The sequence below is a fragment of the Euprymna scolopes genome, chromosome 15, assembly GCF_053919585.1.
Source record: "Euprymna scolopes isolate OS-2025 chromosome 15, ASM5391958v1, whole genome shotgun sequence".
NCBI lineage: Eukaryota > Metazoa > Mollusca > Cephalopoda > Sepiida > Sepiolidae > Euprymna > Euprymna scolopes.
The window spans coordinates 96,664,674-96,686,019 of record NC_136496.1 but is presented as its reverse complement, the minus strand read 5'-3'; the positions used below and the strand labels follow the sequence as shown (position 1 = coordinate 96,686,019).

Sequence of the window (21,346 nt, the reverse complement as noted above, 5' to 3'; positions counted from 1 at the left end):
TGCAACATGATTGGACTGGGTCACTCCTGACTGACAGGTTTGAGAGTTGCTGGTTGCTGTTTCTAACTAACAGTACAGGAGCCCTAACTCTTTGGCAGCGCTTAGAGCAGCTGCTCTATCATCAGTTGTATAATATCAGGTTTGTAGTGCCATGCCGCGCATGGAAAGGGACCCTGCACTCAACTCTGATGGGCATTCCCAAGGCCACATTCCTGTGGATGAGGAGTCGGCTGATGGTCTACTCATGTTGCATGATGGTGGCTATGCACATACGTTTTGCCTAACACCTCACTCTAGATCTGAAAAACTATGAAATAAAATGAAATGACAGCTCAATTTAAAAAAACAAACGTTCAAACCAGACACACACTCAAACAATTCGCCTCCTCCCTTGAGGCTTGCATTTACAAATATCTGATGACTTAGAACTAACTTAGATGATGTAGAATCATTTCCCCTAGAAAACTCCCCAGATATATTAGCACTAACATTTTTAACAGGTCTGGTTATCTTCCACTTTGTTGTAAGGACTCTGACAGACACACGCACGGACTTGGAGTCTATATTCGTAATATCCTCCCCATGTCTAAGGAATCTAAACTAGAGTCAGGTGACCAACCCTTTATGTACTTTAAACTAACTTTACAACATAGCGTTAACTACCTGTATTTTCTTTATCACTCTCCATCAACCCAGGACTGTACTATAATCAATCATGTGTCTGACAGCATAGATGTAGCACTCTCCCTTGACACTAGCGTCCAAATACATGTATTTAGTGACTACTGCTCACCACAGAAATTGGCTTGGCTTCTCTAACTACACTGACACAGCTGTAGCGTCATCCATAACTGTGACGGGACACCGGACGATGCCGGGTGTCCCGTTCAGCTAGGTGAAGATAAGAATGCTTATGGCCGGGGGGGGGGGGCGTGTTGATACTGTGTCAAAGATTAAGACAAGCGTTTATGAGATCTTCGGGAGACAGGATATCTGTTTTAATGGCGAAAAAAAAAGAGATTATTTTTCTAGTTGGATCTGGTGAGAATGAGTTTTAACTAACGTAATTGATTCGGACAGTTTCGAGAATTGGGTTCCAAAATGTCTGCTCGGAGTCGGGGACCCGTGGTGTTTTAACTCAGAGACCACCAAGCTAGTTTGACAGATATGTTCACAAAACAATAGAGAAAGGGAAAAGAATAAGAAAATAGAGGGATAGAAAAAGAAATTCACAAGAGAAGAAAGAGGGGGGAATAGAAGATAATGGAGAAAAGGAAGGAAGATGCTTTTGATATAAACAATGATCGCCTACTCGAAAAAGGGATAGAAGGGTTTTGGAAGTCTTTGGCTAGCGAGCGAAGCGTACACATCGGCTCTCGCCCCGCCTGGGGTGAGAGGCAGGGGCAGAAATCTCAGTAAGGACTAACTTAAAAAGATCTTGTTCTTAGCTAGAGAATTAACCTGAAATCTCAAGTATACAACCTGCATCACGAAGCGCGGATAACGAAAACATGACTTTAAACAGATGTAGAATGATTGCAAATAATTATTTTATTTGGTTTAAACGAAAATGACCTCAGAGTTTTCTCTTTGTTTTTCGATTGCCGGCATAAGTGAAGATGCAGTTTATTTCAGGTATGCCCCGACGCCAGACGACGAAGACACAGACACAAAATCAGAGTGACGGCCGAAGAAGACAATGTTGCCACACGGACTTGGGGTCATGCACGTTTAACGTGCCTGGAGCAGCGGAGGTATGTTTTCCAGGGACCAGTATGAGTCTGGTCACGCTGGAGGGGTCCACCACTAGACGACGCATGCCCGGGACATCGTTCCCGTTACATAACATTGCTATATCCTATTCCCTGACACAGACAATAACATTCCTGACCTGTCTCCCAGATCGCCAGGACCAGCAAGCCTCACTTTTAGATCTATTTCTGACAACTGTTCCTGATGATTGTGTAACAAATGCTCAGTGCCCACTCGGGAATGCTGATCATGCTGTAATAATGATAGACATTAATCTAAACTCTGGATCCCAAGTTGAAGAGCCATTGCTCAAAACAACAAGGTATTACAATAAGGCTAACTGGGAAGCCATTAGAGATCACATCAGAGATGCCATGGGGAAATCTTTTCTCTTCCAGTAGAACAGTGCACAAATGAGATTACTGAATGGTTCAAAGCAGCAATTGAAGCACGTGTTCCTACACGGGAGTTCTATAGTAAACCCCACTCTCCCCAATAGTTTACTTCTACATGCGCAGTTGCCATTGCTCAGAGCCAACATGCATACTGTAGATTTATCCGGCATAAGTCCTGTACAGACAAAAACATATAGAAGCTAGAAATAATTGTAAGAAAGAAGTAGCAACAGCTAAGAGTAAATATACTGAAACCACCCGGAAATGCATTGAAGCGCAAAAATGAGGAACTCGTGATTTCTGGAAAATCTGCAACAGTGTAGTAAATAATGGACAATCGACAATACCCTCCACTATCAAACAATCATGAGGTTGTTTGCACAGCAACTGAGAAAGCTAACATGCTTGCCTGTCAGTTTGCCTCAAACTCTACCAGCAAGCCATTCCCTCCTTGATTTTCCTCTGCAGACAGAAACCACTCTAGATGATCTAAAGATCACACCCTCCCAAGTACATGATATTATAAAAAAAACTAGACATCTCAAAAGCATGTGGACGTGACCTCATCCCAGCTGTGCTATTAAAAAAATGCTCCACTAAAACTCCTTAACGAATCTTGCTTTCCTGGCTGCTGGAAAACTGCTTCTGTGGTAGGAGTTTACAAAAACTCTGGTAAAAGAACTGACCCATTAAATTATCGCTCAATTAGCCTCCTCCCTCTTTTCACCAAAATATTTGAGTCCTTAATTAATCAAGTTCTAGTCCAACACCTTACAGCTGCTAAACTTCTGTCAGATCACCAATATGGATTTAGGCAAACCTGTTCTACTGCAGATATTCTAACTGTAATCTCTGAACGTTTATACCAAGCACTGGATAAGGCAAGGGAGGGGAGAGCAGTAGCCCTAGATATATCTAAGGCTTTTGACAGGGTCTTCTCATGAAAATAAAATCCTATGGTATTACTGGACGAATGCTTAGCATTAGATCTTTCTTAAATGAGAGAAGAATCCAGGTTGTCCTCGATGGGCGTATGTCCAAAGAATTTTATATAAATGCGGGTGTACCTCAGAGATCGATCCTTGGACCTTTATTATTTCTGATATTCATAAATGACTTATCTGATAAAATTGTCTGAGATGGGTATATTTGCTGACAACACCATGCTCTATAGCAGGCACGTGGAGAAAACTAATGCGCACATATCTAAGGTAATGGCCAAAAACCTAGAGGAAGATATTCAGTCTGTAGTGGAATGGGGCCATAAATGGATGGTAATGTTCAACGTGCCCAAAGCTAGTTTCCTTTAATAATTACATGAAACCTTACCAACCATCAATAGCTATGGCTAGAGATATTTTACCCGAGAGCACTTCATTCAAGCACCTTGGCATAACGTTCACAGGAAAGATACATTGAGATCATTGCTAAGGCTGCTGCAAAGAAGGTTGGCTCTCTCTATCGTGCTAGAAAGTTACTTACGCCTAAAAGTATCCTGTACTTCTACAAAGCCACCATTCGCCCATGTATGGAGTACTGCTGTCACATTTGGGCTGCTGCATCTGCTACTAGTCTCACTCCTAGACAGGGCCCAAAAGAGAGTTGCCAACCTAATAGGTCCTGAACTGTCATCTAAGCTTCAGCCCCTGTCCCACCGGACATAATGTTACATCCCTCTGTTTGTTTTACAAGTATTTTAATGGTGGATGCTCTCATAAACTACAAGCACTTGTACCACCTCAACGAAAATACCCGACAAGCAGCAAAGTCCCACCCCTTCAGTCGAGATGTAAGAAAGCCTTTTACTCTAATAGCTTCTTCCCCAGAACTTTTTTTTTTTTACAGTGATCACCACTTATCTAAGCCCGGAAGCCACTCAGGGATAAGGGTTATTGCAAATACATTACGTTAGTGTGTAGATTTGATGAAATGTTTACTTAAGGGGGCGGTTCATTAGGAATTTGTGCTGGTGCATCTGCTACTAGTCTCACTCCTGGTTGAGAAATGGGCCCTTGTGCAGGACTTTGGAATTCTCTTCCAGTTTCCTGCTTCCAACTGTACTGACATGCAGAAATTCAAGTGTAATGTGAACAGACATCTTGCTGCTAAACTCCCTACATCAAAGTGGCAATATGCCTTGTTTGGGGTGAAAATGTAATAAAAAAAAAAACAAAAAAACTCCTTTACTTCGTATATCATTTTAAAGAGTGTTTTTCGCTCAGTCATAAATTACAATCATTTTGAAACTTTCAGAACATTGAATATAAGATGGAAAAGCACAATTTTCTTATTTCAATTCAAGCTAGGCTGAAAAGCTGCTGTCAAAGCTCATGATAAAGCGTTTGGCCCAGGAAGCGCTACTGAATGCACAGCACAATAGTAATTTAAGAAATTTCATGGCAGCGTCAAGTCTGGAAAATGATGACAATGATCAATTAAAAGCCTTAGTTAAAGCCAATCTGCAGTTTGAGAACTTGCTTTTGAATTAGACGTAATACGATTTTTAACTAGTTTAGAGAGATTGAAGGACAAAAGAAAAAACTTGATAAATGTGTCTCACAAATTGAAAGACAGCCAAAAGAAACGCTGTTATTAAGTCTCATCTTTTACACAAGGGCCCGTTTCTCAACCAGGTTGTGACTTGCAATGAAAAGTAAGTTCTTTACAACAACCGGTGATACTCAGCACTAGTTAGAAATGGACGAAGCTTCATGACACTTCACGAAGCTAGATTGCACTAAAAAATCATGCTGATTGGTAATCTGCAACTGGTCTCATCCATTACAATTTTTTTGAATGCAGGCGGAATCATTATGGCAGGGAAGTACTGTCAACAAATGGATAAAATGCATCACAAACTTTGACAATACCCAGCATTAGTCAACATAAAAGGCCCAATTCTCCGCCACAGCAATGCCAGACTGCACACATTGCTAAACCAACCCTGCACTTTGAAATATTATTTGCAAGTAAAAATTTTATTTACAAATTAGGCACAAGGCCATCAAAAGTGTAGTCATTTTCTGCAACTACTTCAGTTATCTGGAGAAATTTTTTTTACTATTTTGTAATATAATTTTTAAATAAATTAAAGTCGCATTCTTTAGAAATCATTTATGCCCATTTTTAAGAAGTAAACTTGTTCAAAATAAATCATTGTATTCAAAAGCTGATAGGTCAAGTTAACCACTTTATTATTGAAATGTTGGTATATTTGGAATAACTATTATACAGGAGAAAATAAAAAATAAAAACAAACAAGAGAGCAATTCAATTTACATCCTTTATTTTTTCATCCAACTCCACAGCCCAGCAGATTAAAACCTAAAACAAAAAGAGAAAAATATTTTAACAGAATGAAATATTTTAAAAATTTTTATAGAAAATTTAGATATCGGATAGTTTGATAGTCATGCCAACAAACTCAATGGTTACGTCAATGTAGATCAATAATAAAAATAAAATATTTTGTTTGGTAGAAAGATCAGATATTAGAATTTTGTCAGCACAATTCATTAGTAGAAAGCAGGATATTTTTAAACAATCTTACTTCAGAAAAAAAAAAAAAAAAAAAAAGAAAAAAAGTAATTTTTAAAAATTTAAATCAAATATTTTACCAAAACTTTAAAATAATTGGGTTGATTAGAAACATTTCAAAGAAAACATTATGCAAAACTAATAAAACACATCAGCAGAAAAACATTGAAACTAAAATTAAAGATTATATATATAAAAAAAAAAAGCAAAATGACATTGCAATTGAAACAAGAGTTGCATCTTTCAAATTGGTATGGAAACTTTTTTCAACATGTTTCCATCTGGTTTTTATATTTAAGTTAAGTACTGTGAGTTCTCCAGGCTCCTAAGTGGGAAACCAAGCAACGTCTCACACATGCAGTTAAATTACTTGTGCTCTCAAGCTAACCCTAGGTCTACCACACTTATTAGTGTCTGGAATATCCAGGTGAGTTATGTTTATGCAATGTTTGTATATGACCAAACTACTTGCAACGCCAATTGTGCAACACATCCAAAATTTCAAGTGTCTGGTTGAAGGGATATTTGCTCCAGTTTGCTGCGCATATAAACTTAATCATGGTAGAGTCATTATGTCAAAATCTAGTAGATCAGTAGCATTTGAGACTCCTGTCTCTCTACGTAAGATGACAGAGCAAATACTAGCTGAAAAGACCGCGCCAAGCCTTTAAGTGTGCCTAAATGTAAAAGATTAGTAATTTCTCGAGTTTTCCCCAAGTAACACAAAACATAAAAAAGTGACAGCACAATCATAATCACCATCACCATTCAACATGTTATCTAGGTAGTAAAAGGGAGTTTTAACATTAAATAGAACGCTATCTGCCACAGTTCAACTAGCAATTTTTTTAAAAAAGAAATCACCACTAATCAAGGCCCAGAGGCCACTCGAGGATAAGGGTTAAAGAGTGTACAGTGGTCAAAAGGACAATATAGTAATCATTAGAAGTGTAAATTTCGTAAATTAGATTACTTAAGGGGAACGATTCATCAAGAACTTGTTTACATTGAACTTGAAGACAGCCATATTGTAGTCAGCTGGAAAGCAGGTAAACGGAAGAGATTTTCACAGGTGTGCAGTTCTAAGAAGATTTTTTCATGGAATCTACGTTTGGGTTTAGGCACAGATAAAGAGTGGTAGAAACTATTGATAGTATTTAAAGCCAAACGAGTGTTCCTCGCGAATGTTTGGCGATTGGAGCTCAGACGAGCACTTGCCATAAAAATAACAATAAAACAAAGACAGACTTGCAACGTCTGTTCTGTGAGAAAGAGGTTGCAGAGAAGAGAAAAGGGCATCTCCCACTAGACTACAAAGTCTATTCTGAACTTTGTCAAGGCAGGATAAACATAATTTGGATCAAATATCAGCCTCACAGCAATACCACTATACTCTCTGTGGAAACCTCTGCAACAGACAGTGCAAGCAAACATGCTACAATCTTGCAGTATGAAGACGAAAAGCCAAGATAAAATACTGTTTTCATGCTAGTCTTCCATAAGATTAGTCATTTACTTTCAAAAACCACAACAAAGAAGTGGGCCAAGTACCAAACTTCTTACTGTTTGGTGTAGAGAAATGCAAACATTTGAGCATATGCTCAGGACAACATGGACACCTACACGAAAACTTCTCACTGCCTGTCAGAGTACATTACTAGACCCAGTCAAATGCTATCTCGAGATCACTGAATGCGAAGTAGAGTTGGTAATACAAAACGGTATCAGGGATGCTTCTTTGTGGGCCTAAACTCAACAGCATTTTGTAGAGGCTCACAGACGTGAGTGCCCAAGATATGCTCATACAGTCTCATTACTTGGTCAGTAAGCTTATGGTCAAGATAGTTGCCATGTTTATTCCACCACGTCCCAGGTCTCTGAGGATGTTTAGAGATATTGCATACTCAAGTCTTGTATTTCTTAGTGGACCGTTCAATGTAAACCTTTTTCAGTATTTCCAGAATTGTTTTCTGCATCAGCAACAGCCATCTTGCCCATGAAAATGTCATAACAGCAGCTGGGTTTGTCACAGTTTCTAGGTACAGATACAAAGTGTAAACTTTCTTTTCTGGGTCACAAGTTAGTCCTATTGGTAGGATTAACATTGTTGCATCTCTGAAATTTCAGATGTAATATTTAAGAGAATTTAATCTGTATAGTTATATATATATATATATATAGAGAGAGAGAGAGAGAGAAATTGGAGTATATACAGCACTCACCTATCACCATTAATGTGTTTCAGTCAGACCAATCTATGATGATTGGTGAAAATTTAAAGTCAGAACTTTTTAAACATATACAGCATTCACACAATTTTTAAAATTTGGAATTGTGATTTCATTGAGGTGGAAGAAAGCTACACATTTGTTTATTTTATGTTATTAAAATACATAATTTTTTCAAATATATAAAATAAAATAGCATATACTCTGTATTATATACTTCCTTTGATGTGAAAATAGGTTGATAACTGGAGTGATTTCCTCCTCCAACCATGCAAACTGAAAGTATCCTGTACCCCTATAAGGCCACCATTATACGCAGTACTGTTGTCACAGTTGGGCTGCTGCATCTGTTTCTAGTCTAACTCTTTGACAGGGTTCAAAAGAGTCGCCAACCTGATAGGTCCTGATCTAAGCTCCAGCCTGTCCCATCGACGAGATGTTGCATCTCTGCCGGTTTTACAAATATTTTAATGGTGAATGCTCTGACAAACTACAAGCATTTGTACCCTCTCGACGTAAATACAGACAAGCAGCTAAATCCCACCCCTACACAGAGATCCCTACTGTAATAAAGCTTTCTTCCCCAGAACTGTAAGATTTTGGAATTCCCTTCCGGGATTCTGCTTCTTCTGACAAGTGTAATGCGAACAGTAATCTTGCTGCCTACCTCCCTTCAAAATATCCCAGATAGTAGCCCCCTACTTCAAAGTGGCACTGTGCCTTGTTTGAGGTGAAAATGTAATGTAATAATAAAACTCTGGTAGAAGAATAAAAAAAAAAAAAGAAAAATCACTGAACTAAAAGCGCCCACACAATTGCCCCCCCCTCCCATTTACAATAGATGGAGCGGGTATACTAAATAGATACAGTTGCAGGACACAAATTATAAAGACTGACTGTTTGCCGTTTAAATTTAAATTTCTTTTCCAGCACAGACCAATAAAAAGATATAATTTAAAACTCACCTTTGGAGTCATTACGCCTAATCATTACATTTAATTATATTGAAAAACATCACTAAAGTTCCATTAAAAAAAAAAAAAAAAAAGGGGGGGGAATAATATGGAGGCTACTTACTTTAAAGAGTCGACACAGTGAAAGGCTCATTTGCTTTATCGGTAACTGTGTTGAATGGTGGGGCTTCACCTTGATTATACTTGGCACAGATGACGTTCCAGATAGATTTCAGAGAAATCTGAAATAAAAAAAAATTTTTTAAAGATCAAGAAAAAAAATAAAATGTCAACAGATTCAAATTTGTAACTTTACTGTATTGCATGTTAGAAAACATTTGTGCAGAGGATATTGTAATTGCTTGTTCACATGCTTGGATGAATTTTGACAACTTATAAAAAGATTCACTATATTAAAGTTAAAATATTTATAGAGTGCAATCACAGTTTTTTTTTTTTTTAAGTAAACTTTTTTTTTCTAAAATTAAAATCTTCAATTTTTAAGAAGAAAAAAAAAAAAAAAAAAAAAAAAAAGTAATTTTTACATTGTAAATAAGAAAAAAATTCCTAATCTAATAAAATTTGATTAAATACTGTAGGAATTTACCTCTCCAGGAAATAACAGGTTTTGAAAATATACCTTAGAAAACCTTTGCATTTACAGTAAAGGTGCCCCAAATAATTAGCAAACGAAACCCTTCTCACATAACACATTTAAGGTCATCATCTACCTAAAACGGACAGATTGGTATAACACCTACTCAGCACCATGCCTGATACAGTGTTACTACTTTAAGAATGATACGTTCTTTGTTGGTCAAAAATGAAGCGCATATTAGGAAAAAAATGTTTATAAAAAAATAAAGATAAAAAGATTTAATGGTTTGAAACTATGAAAACTCCAAACAGTTTTAAGAAAGTCGTTAGAAAATGATTTTAATTTAAAAAATTTACTCTTCCAATCAGAAAAAAGTTACACACAAAAAGGTAAACCATAAATTCTGAAAAAGAAATTTACTTTTTTCTTCTGAAATCATATATATACAAAATTATAAAACTCTGTGGGTCTTGCTTGCTTTCGATGATCAGGTGATTCCATCGTTTAAAAAAAAAAAAAAAAAAAATGGGATTACAGGTGTGCGGGCATGGCTCAGAGGCTAAAAAAAAAAAAAAAAAAAAAAAAAAGGGGTGGGAGGCCTCAAGTTTTGACAAGCTTCTGGGCTTTACCATTACTCCTGATCTTAAATGGAACACATACATCAAATGTTGCCAAAGCAGCTAGAAAAATGGTGGGATCTTTCTAGTGATCCAGTAGATATCTCACTGCTGATCCAATTCTCTATCTATATAAGAGCCAGATACGTCCAAGGATGGAGTACTGTTGCCACATCTGGGTAGGAGCTGCTAGAAAGGACTTGTCCTGCCTTGATAGAGTTTAAAATAGACTTCATAGCCTCATAGGAGATGTCCTTTTCTCTTCCCTGCAACCTCTATCTCACAGAAGAGATGTTGCGAGTTTGTCTCTGATGTATTGTTATTTTCATGGAAAGTGTTCGACTATGGTCCCCCCCCTCACCAAACTTTCACAAGAAACACTCGTCTAGCTGAAAACACTCAATAATTCCCCCCACTCTTTATCTGTGTCTAAACCTAAACGTAGATTCCATGAACAAAGCTTCTTTCTTAGAACTGCATGCCTGTGGAATTGTCTTCAGTTTTCTGGCTGACTACAATATGGTTGTCTTCAAGTCTAACGTAAATAAGTTCTTGAGCCGTTCCATATAAGTTAACAAATTTACTGAATTTTCATTAATGATTACTATATTGTCCAATTTCTACTCTACACTCTTTAATCCTTATCCTTGAGTGGCCTCTTGGCCTTGATAATGTGTTGATGCCGGTGTAAAAAAAAAAAGAAAAAAGAAAAAGTTATGTTTTGGTTGATGGCACCCAAAGTTTATATAAGAATTACAATTAAGTTTACCAAGATAATCCAAGATGGCAAATCTAAAGTATATTATAAACATTAAAGAATTAATATTTATAAAGTAATCTCAACCAGATGTAAAAGCTTGATAAAACTAAATAAGAACAAGTAGTTAATAAAACATGTGAAAAAACACTTTGAAAAAGAGTTAAAAACATATTTAATTTTAAAAAGGAAGCACAAAATAAGTGGATAGTCTTTAATCCAGAGTTTCTAAGAAATACTTTCCTTCTCATCAGAGAGTAGGGGTTAGCAAAATGCGAGATCGGATTTTGTACCATCTTCCATTAATGAGATTCCTTTGGATTTTACTTGTGGAAATGGAAATTTAATTAACTTTCTTTTAATTTTACCGTCATAGGGTATTTTACTTTTCACCAGACCATCCATTCACGTGAAATCACTCTTTTCTTCCCTCTGCTTCACTATTTTTTACCAAGTAAGATCTAGGACTTACTTGTAGTTTCATTAAATACTTTTGCAAACAAAATCTGATCTCATATTTTGTTAACCCCTACCCTTTGATAAGGAAAGTACTCCTTCAAAACTCTGCTGATCAAGGACTATCCACTTATTTTGTGCTTCCTTTTTAAAATTAAATGTTTGTAACTCTTTTTCGAAGTGTTTTTTAACATGTTTTATTAACTAATTGTTAATATATACTAGCAAAAGTACTCGTTGACTGGGTTCAAAAACAGCCTACAGAAAATGGACTCGGATTTACTAAAGTATGATAGGTTACGAAAAAGAAGGGTTGTAAAAAGATAGCTTATCAAAACCAAAACAAAATATGAGGAAAGTAAAAATAAAATAGATAAACCCCATAATTTATTATACCATACCAGTTAATGTTAAAAAAACCTTGTTAAACTTTGTGACATATTTCCATTCTATCGAGGTCAGGCGCGAACGAACACCACAATTTTATTATACCATATTTCTTCAAACTGAAACATAATTATCAAAGTATACTTATGCAGATAGATATGAAAAGTCTTTATTAAAGTTTGTGCCTATTTCCATTCTATGGAGGCCAGGCGGGAACGCAGACCCCACAATTTTATCATACCATCTCTATTTACGTTAAAACATACTTATCAAAATATTATTATGTACATCTATATCAAGCTAATATATATATATATATATATATATATATATATATATATATATAAGTATTGGCTGAAGAGAGCTGGATATGGGTATCTAAAACGGTCCCTGATCATTGGGTTTGAAACCAACGGTACCAATGACTTACCTAAAACTTTCTCCAAACAAAATATATATATATATATATATATATATATATATATAAATTTTGATCTCATAACCATATATTAGTTTCAATATAATAACCAATAGATAATTTTCTCTAATTGTCTTTATATTATATGCGATCTGCAAGAATATACTATCATATTTAAGCATATCTTATAGCTAGGCGACCTGCTAGTATGTTAAATACTAAACTCATAATCAATTGCTTATTAGAACTTTATGTAGAAATATAAAGTTATGGTTCTGTGTGTTAGGGAAGCTCATACCTTAAGAGCAAAGCAACTGTTAGCATTCAACGTAAAGTATTGCAAAGAGTATTAAGCTAACTTGTATATGTAGCCACACTATGCCGCCCCCTATTTCCATCCTCTTAACTGTAAAAACCCAAAAGAAACGATGCTTTTACCTCCTCATCTGGATATGGAATCCATTTAACAGCAATGATCTTCTTTTTATCAGTTTTAGAAACTGAGGTGACATATTTGCTGATGGCAGTTTTGGGTTTCAATTGGCAGAAGATATTGTTTAGTTTCTCTCTGATGTTGCCGTGATCAAAATACAGACTGACCCATTGTTGGTCAGCATTGTACCAGCGTAAGATGACAAAGTAACCCTCCAAGTTCATAGGCCGAGAAGTGTGCTTTTGCCATGATGCAGAATATAAACTGTCAATCAAGGTTTCTGCTTTCTGCAAACAAAAAATTTTAAACACATTTTAAACAGACTTTTAAAAAGGTAATCCTTCGTTTTTTTAACATTTGCAACGATAATCATTATTATTGCAGACAAATCATTTTAAAGGAAATACCGTTGGGAAATTAGTTCATTTATTTGGCTTTGTCTGCTCGTTTGTGACCTATCTGCATAAATAATTTTTAATTAATATAAGCATTTTAAGCTGTCATGAATATCAGTTCTGAGCAATATAGCCATTCTGTTTAACCAGTTGTCTATGCACATGGCTAAAGAGTGACTACTTTGCTCTGATTTATTTATAACTACTTAAGATGCTTATTCATATATATTTTTTTTTTTGCAAACAGGTGACAAGAGTAGATAACATCTCAACTGTATTTCTTTGAAAATAATTAGTCATCAACAATTATACATCATTTCCTATGAGTATAAAATTCCTACAGCTACATACCAAGAAAATGGGGCTATTAAACTTGACAGTGACACGAGACAAGAAATAACCTGTTAATGTCCCTAATACTGGGTTAAACAGTTGAAAGGGAAAAGATAATGAAATACAAAAGGTCTTGTAAAAGAAACTGGAATCTTAGGAAGATCTCCATCATTGCACTAATTATAGCAACAACCAATTCAAAGAACTTCAAAAACTACTTGGCAAATATACCTGGGGAACCAAGTGCAAGAGAGATTCAAATAAACTTAAAGGAATGGTTAGAATCTTAAAAAGATCTCTCGATTGAAATATACGAGACAGCAGGTGAATGTCTGGCATCTAGTAGGATGTCCCATCTCTGGATTACCAAAATAAGAATGACGTTTGTTTTATAATACACACTGGTACGAAAAGTAGTGAAACAAAAGGTTTCCAAAGGCAAGTTACTCTTCTACTTCGTTGAATAAGTTTAGTATTTTTACTTACTTGAAGACGTTTATTTGCTTCAATAAACAAATAGTGTTAAGCATTACTTGAGAATAAGAAAAATGCTGCAAATTGACACAAATGACTTCAAATAAAATAGTAAATAAAAACAAAATACTGTTAGAGACCCACTCAATAAATGTCAGTTACATTTATTGGGTGGGTCTCTAACAGTATTGTTTTATTTATTTATTAAAGTCTTTATCAAGACTTCAAATATTTAGGTGTCAATTCGGTCATTTTTCTTGTTCTCCTATAATGCTAGACAAACAGAATAAACATTTAAATTTGGTGGAATGTGTAGTTTTCATTTTCCAACACCATGAATTGAATCAATCACCATTTATCTATAATATAAAAGCGAAAAGGTGTGCACTTTTTTGTATGTCCGGCAAACTTTTTTTTGGGGGGGGGGGGGGGGGGCTCAGAGGGGTTACTAAATCCTACAACTTTTTATATACAGTCTAAATTATAATATGTCTAATTTATGAAACAAGGTCGTCCAAATCTTTTATTATGTTACAAAATTCGAGCTGTGATTCCATTTTCTCTATAACTATGGCGTGATGTTTGACCTAGAAAAATCACACATTCATGTTCGTTTAACCATCTGCTTTTTTAAACGTTTAATTTCACCCTGCCTTACTTCTCTGCCTGCGTAGCGTCGTGGTAAGTCATCAGGCTATTCACCTCAAGCCTACCTCCCTCCCAATACTTTTTTTTTTTTTTCTTTTACACCCGGGCACTCCCACTAATGTATATAAAAGGCAAAATGTGTGTTAGTGTGTGTGCATTTTTTGTGTATGTCCAGCAAAGGCTTTTTTACGGAGCGTGCTCGGTGGGGTCACTCATTCTAAAAACATTTTATATACCGTCTAAATTATAAATATCTACAAGTTACAAAGGGAGGTCGTGTATCTTTAATTTGGCCGACTTTTACACGCTATTTTTAAGATTTTTTTCACTCGCATCTGTTTTGCTTTTCAGTATAAAAAAGCAAAATTGAATCCATAGCATCAGTTCCCTGGCACTCGTGGCAGGAGGGTCCAGAAAAGCAATAAATTTTGATCAATGTGGGGAAAACCACTTATATCAGACAATTGCTATTCATTGGGATATTAGGAAGCTGCCCCCCCCCCCTCACCCAACATCTTGGGGAAAGAAACAGGTTATGTTGGGAAAAGAAAACAACTGCCTCGCAGCAAAAGTTAACTGCGGGATATGTTTGACCTCATTATCATTAAATTTGCACACCTGTCAATTAAAACTTAATTGTTAAATTAAAACACTTTTCTGTTACTCTGCCGTCATGGGCGAGCGGGTAACATGTCAAGATTTTTTCCACCTTTCGCCTCAAGGTTCCGGGTTCGATCCTACCTACCTACCTACCAAAACTTTTTTCAGGCAGTTTGTTTTTTTGTTTATCCAGTTTTTTTAAAGTTTAATATCGTTTTTATTTTTTAATTTTTATCTATCTAAAGGCTTTTTTCGCCGGGCTTCTCGGTCGGTTCACTCCTTAAAACTTTTTATATGCTGTCTAAATCATAATATCTACGACTTAAGAACGGGAGTCGCGGCTATCTTTAATTTGCCCGACCTTTACGCGCTATTTGAGATATTTTTTGATCGCAGCGAAGTCTTCATTACGCTTTTCAGTATAAAAAAAGCGAATGGTGGAGCGAGGGAAACAGAAACTGGCTTGCAGCGCAATTTCATTTATAATCGTTAACTTGAGACGCTAATCACTTCTCCCCTCGTAGTCAAAATGGTTAGGTGTCTGGGTTTTTTTCTCCCCTTTCGTTTCCACCTTCGAATCAAGGCTTAGAGTTCGAGCCTACCTTCCTCCTAAAACCTTTTTTTCTTTTACACCTCCAAACACCCAACCAACTTTTTTTTTTTTTTTAAAACAAGGTTGTTTTGATCACGCATTCATAGCACAATGGTTCAAGTGACATCGCTATCTTTAGATTGAAGGTTTGATCTGAGAAAAAAGGGATAAAAACGCAAAAAAATTATCCAAGTAGGGAGAAGAGTAACTTAGTTAACCTTTGGTAACATTTATATTTATTTTTTCACACCTTGTTTTCTTGGTAGGTTATTCGAGAAAAAGAAAAAAAAAAGGGGGTCACACCTGAACAAGAATCAACCTACGAGGGGTGTGCAATAAGTAATGCCTCTGACTCACTTCCAGTTGTCTGATCTAGCTGAAATTTTGCATGTGCAATGATTTATATCTCTACAGGTTATGTGGCAAATTACAGCTCTGAACTAATTGCGGTTTCTGTTTTACAGGTGTTTGAACTGAGTCAGGTGTGAAATGAAGCCTGTTGAATGCCGAGCAGTGATCCGGTTTTTGTATTTGAAAGGATGCACACCACAGGAGACTTTTGATGAAATGAAAGAAACTTATGGTGATAATGCCCCATCACATGACCTTGTAAAATGCTGGCATCATGAATTCAAACATGGCTGGAAGTCTATGGAAACAGCTCCGAGACTTGGTTGCCCCCCCCACCCCTTCTGCCATTGATAAGGTATCTGTCCATCAATTTGAAGCTGCCATTTTGGAAGATCGGCACATTACTATTTGCCAAATAGCCCAAGATGTCAAGATTAGTACAGGGTCTGTGGAAACTATCATTCATGACCATTTGCATAAGGTGTCTGCCAGATGGATTCCCAGGTTGCTCACACCATTCCAGAAGCAAGAATGCGTCGAGTGCTCAAGGATGAATTTGGAGATGTGCCAAGAAGAGGAGTCAAAGTTTTTCAAAAGACTGATTACACACGATGAAACCTGGGTCCATCACTATGATCCAGAGACCCAAAGCCCAGTCAATGCAGTGGAAGCACTTGGACTCACCACCTCCAAAGAAGGCAAGGTGCAGCCCTCCGCTGGCAAGGTCATGCTCAATCTTCTGGGACCAGGACGGAGTAGTGATGACAGATTTCCTGGCAAAGGATACCACAATTACAGGAACCTATTATGCTTCACTTTTAAGGAAATTATGGGAAGCTATCAAAATCAAGAGGCGGGGCAAGATCAGCAAAGGTACCTTCCTCCTGCAGGACAATGCTCCAGTCCACAACTCGCATGTCGCGGGCATGTGGTTATGAAATCCTCCCCCATCCTCCTGACCTTCACCTCTTGCCAGCCATGAAGTTATTTATGAAAGGAAAGCGTTTCTCAGTTGATGCAGCCTTGATTTCTGAAGTCACGTCGTGGTTGGAGGATCAACCTGGGGTGTTCTACAAAAACGGTCTCCAGAGCTGCATCAAACGAGGAGAGAACCTTCCCATTTGAAGAACAACTTTCGATTTTTTTACAATTTTTTCAGTAGATTGATTGGACACTAATATATAGAGGGGGGGGGGGGGTAGAAATATTTGAAAACAAAAAAACTTACTGAATCCAAAGGTACTTTTGCTTTGTTTAGTTGTGCAGCTTTCACATTTGTTGCACCTTTTGTGCTAGAAAAAGAAAATATACAAACATTTTATTTTGAATCGAACAAACAACAGATTGGTTTCAACATTTCGGTTCTTTGATAGGGCAAGGTAGGTTTTACTTTGCTTCAAACTAATTCACGCCAAATTTTACAGTTTAAAGACTTAAAAATTACTTTCATATTTCATATGACTGATGTAAATAGACGGTCAGCCTGCTCTACAGTTTAAAAACAAGGTGTATTTGTGTGCACACATACACATTTTGTCACAGGAAAGTTTTTGATACTAGTGCACTTATTGATCCGTGCTGAAATATATTTAAAAAGCCATTCTTAACATGGGGTGAGGAGGGTGTTTTGAACCTATTCTATACTTTAACCTTACAATTGAATAAAAAATACAAAACTTTAATTAAACTTGCAAATACAATTAAAAAAAATAGCGCGGATCAGTAAGTGCACTAGCACCAAGTTTTAAAATTGGATAAATTTGTTTCTAGTCTGGGGAAAATCGGTGCAAGAGTGAAAATTAAAAATAGGGTACTCATGCAGAGAGTGATCTGTGCTGAAATAACGTTTAAAAAGCCATTGTTAACATGGGAAGGGGTATGTGTGCCAAAACTTCATGAAAAATATTGAATAATTCGACCCCCTGTCTTTCCAAGCTTATAACTATTCGAAAAATGTAATTCAAACCCTATTTTTTTTTTTTTTTTTTTTTCAATTAAAAGGAGCAAGGATCAAGGTTTCATAAAAAAGAAAAGAAAAAAGGTTTTAAACTTTGGACTTTCCAAAAAACTATCTTTTTTGTTTTTCTTTTAAATTAGAATATATTTATTGATCGTTTATCTTCAATTTGTGATATATAAAACTTTGGTATATAAATTAATTATTTACTTTTTAATAAACATTTCAAAATAGGGGGGGGGTGAATTTAAACGTTCGTCTAAAATATTAGATCCGGTTTATTGGAAAGAACTTAAAATTTCACATTGACCCTGAAAATATCCTAGAAATAGAACTTGTAAAATTCAATTAATTTTATTACTGTTTTTTTTTTTTTAATAAAAAAATAATATTTCTATTACTTTTTATACAACTTTAATAGTTTATTTTGGAAGTATAATCGGGTTTGTATTACTGTACACAGATTCGAAAAAATTGTCAAAAAACAAATATATAACAAATAAATGTTATCAAAGGCAAGATAAGTTACTTTTCTACCAAACTGGATATATTTTTCGCGTTTTTATTCAACGTAACATGTTTATTCAGCTCGAAAACCATAGTGTTTACCGATGTATTGGAACATTCAAGATGGCGTATTATTCTCTCTTTAACACGGTAAGTGTGGGAAAAGATGTTATAAATAAAAACCGGATAAAATACTGTTAAAAACTCGCTCAATATATGTTACCGTGACATAGGTTGACATATATTCGGCGGGTTTTTAATAGTATTTTGTATAGTTTTTATTTATAACACCTTTTTCCATACTTAGGGTGTTAAAGAGGGTGTGAGACGCCATCTTGAATTTTCGAATACATCGGTAAACACTGTTTTTCGAGCTGAATAAATATGTTACATTGAATAAAAACAAAAAAATATATCCAGTTTGGCAGAAAAGTAACTTATATTGCCTTTGATAACATTTATTTGTTATATATTTATTTTTTGACAACTTTTTCGGATCTATGTGTACAGTAATACAAACCCGTATAATCCATAAAGAAAATAAACCTACTTTTAAAAGAGAAATTACGAGTTTTTCATATTTTATTCGCAGTTTCGTGTTAGGGGTGTCAAAAATTCCTACAAAAATTCTGATACACCTGGGGGGGGGGGTTGTCTTCATAGCTCAGGTATTAACGTCAAAAGAAAAAGTAAAATCGTTTTGGTTTCGATTCTCGGTGGTGGCGCACGACGCACGAGTCTTTTTTAACCTTTCAAGTCATTACTATATATTGGGTCCAATATAATACGAAATCTGCATTAATCAAAATATATTTAAACGTATTTTATGCCCGGCGGCCTGCGAATGATAAAACACATGTTACCAAGTTACTCTTCTACCTACTTGGATAAGTTTGTGTTCTAACATTTTAAAGCGTTTATTTAGTTTGAAACAAGTAGTACAGTCTTAAAATTTGAAGAAAAAAAATGTCTTAATAGTCAGGAAGTCTTGATAATCGCTTAAAATCGAACAAAATATTGGTAGAAACCCACCCAATAAATGTCAGTGACATTTATTTGGGTGGGTTTTGCTCATACTTTGATTAGTAAGCAGTTATGTTACCGTGTTAAAATTACGTTATTATTTAGGAAAATATTAAGATGGGAAGATGAGGGAGTTTTGTAACTATTAATACAATTATGTACTTTCAACAATTTAAGAGAAGACTCGAATTTAACTTGAAAATATGATTTAAAAACTAGCACGGTAACATAAGTGCATAAAGCATTTTAATTTTTGAGCGATCAGGTATTCCCCCTGCGAGGTTTAGAGCAGCCATGATTATTTTCCGTTCTCATGGAACAGAAAAACGCTTTAAAATGTGTTAAAATACACACAAAAATAAACTTATCCGGGTAGGTAGAAAGAGTAAGTTATCTTTCCTTCGGTAACATTTCCATGCTTATGCACTTATGTTACCGTGCTATTTTTAAAAAAATAGTATTTAAGTTAAATTAAAGTTTTATGGTATCTTTTATTAAATTATTAGGTGAAAGTACAGAAATAATTACATTACATCCTCGCTCCCCAAGTTAAGAATGGCTTTCTAAATAACATTTCAGCACGGTAACATAAGTGCATAAGCACCTAAACTTCTGTATTTCTAACAATTTAACAGATATTGTAAAATACACATTCAACTTTAAAATACTACCTAAAAAAATAGTATAATTTGTAAACTGCAGAAGTACTATACATTTTTCAGTGTTCACAGTAAATCGGCTAAAAAATCTGATTGGGGGGGGGGATCTAAGCGGAAGGTGTTAATGTACAAATTTACCGCCCCCCCCCTCACACACAAACACTTTCCTTTAAAATCGAAGAAATTCACTGTATTCTCAGAATTTTGTATTCGCATTTATAATTATTAATCACTAAAATTATATTCTTTAAATCTGATCCTATTTAAATGGATGTCTATTCTATCGTCTAAAATGTACAAATTTATTTCTGTAAGAATAAAAATTCGTGAATTAAAACAAAACGTAAATATTTTTTACACAAATAATTATTCTTAAAATAATAATCATAATGGGTTCCTTTCAGGGGATTTGATAATTTATCATCAAAAATTGATGGTTTTAAAAAGTAAAATTTAGTTTCTTCGATACCCTTCTCACAAAAAAAAAAAAGAAAGAAAAAAGAACTAAAGCTGTTAAAACAAAGAAACTTGAATCAATTTTTTTAACATACAGCAGCAGAAAACTTTGAACGGAATTTAATGTAAAACCGACGTTTTATTTTATTACAAAACTAAAGAAAAAGTAACCAAGGAAAAAAAGATAAAACTTTCCATTTTGTTAACATGTGGAGTGGAATCCATTGCAGTCAGCGGAGACAAACGTGTTAAAGGCAAGACACGAGGAAACAAAAATATTACCAATTTGTAGCAACTTACGGCTTGTATAAGTTCCTGTTCTTTTTCAGCGTCATTTTAAAATATCTGTGGCAAACGGAGTCGGTCTCCCTTGCGAAGATTAGAATAGAAACTTTTAATAAAAGTTTAACGGATTCGTGCACCAAGTGTACGTCTTCGTAGGTTCGTCGTAAAAGGAAGCTCTATGCTAAACTTGCGCGCATGCGCTGATTAAAAACTATGGAAGACCAATATTGAAATAATGAACTTCCTGAATTCTATTAGATTTTAGAACTTCTGGACTGAAGCAATTTGGTTTTCGTTAATATATTTTGTTGTATTGTTTATTACTACAATGTTACATTATTTTCTTTACCTTATAAAAATAAGATTGCAACAAGAAAGATGTTTTCTAAAATATTAACACTTTCCACTGCCCACCCCCACCAAATAAGATTCAGTAAGTAGAAAAAAATATGTTGAATTTAGAGTTGGAGATCAGTTTCATATATAAATTTAACATCAAATGATAATCTATTTCAGGGCATTCTAGCATCTTAGG

General features: G+C 35.4%; 1 protein-coding gene across 1 annotated transcript; it reads right to left on the bottom strand.

Moving 5' to 3' along the window:
* Positions 1-5,416: 5,416 nt before the first annotated feature.
* On the bottom strand, positions 5,417-20,992 carry LOC145294010 (uncharacterized). Its single transcript, XM_080140966.1, has 5 exons — positions 20,827-20,992; positions 17,153-17,216; positions 12,537-12,818; positions 8,990-9,107; positions 5,417-5,471 (listed from the first exon to the last, which is right to left on the bottom strand). The coding sequence occupies exons 1-4, from the start codon at positions 20,859-20,861 to the stop codon at positions 8,991-8,993; spliced, it is 498 nt and encodes a 165-aa protein (XP_079997092.1). The 5' UTR covers positions 20,862-20,992; the 3' UTR covers positions 5,417-5,471; position 8,990.
* Positions 20,993-21,346: the final 354 nt, after the last annotated feature.

Bases quoted from the DNA above. Each gene is read 5' to 3' on its own strand.
- LOC145294010 (XM_080140966.1), bottom strand. From the start codon at position 20,861: ATGACGCTGAAAAAGAACAGGAACTTATACAAGCC. The intron at 12,819-17,152 runs GTAAGTTTTTTT...TTTTGTTTGCAG, and splicing joins CAAAAGTACCTTTGGATTCA to AAAGCAGAAACCTTGATTGA. The intron at 9,108-12,536 runs GTAAAAGCATCG...TTTTTATTTCAG, and splicing joins TTCCATATCCAGATGAGGAG to ATTTCTCTGAAATCTATCTG.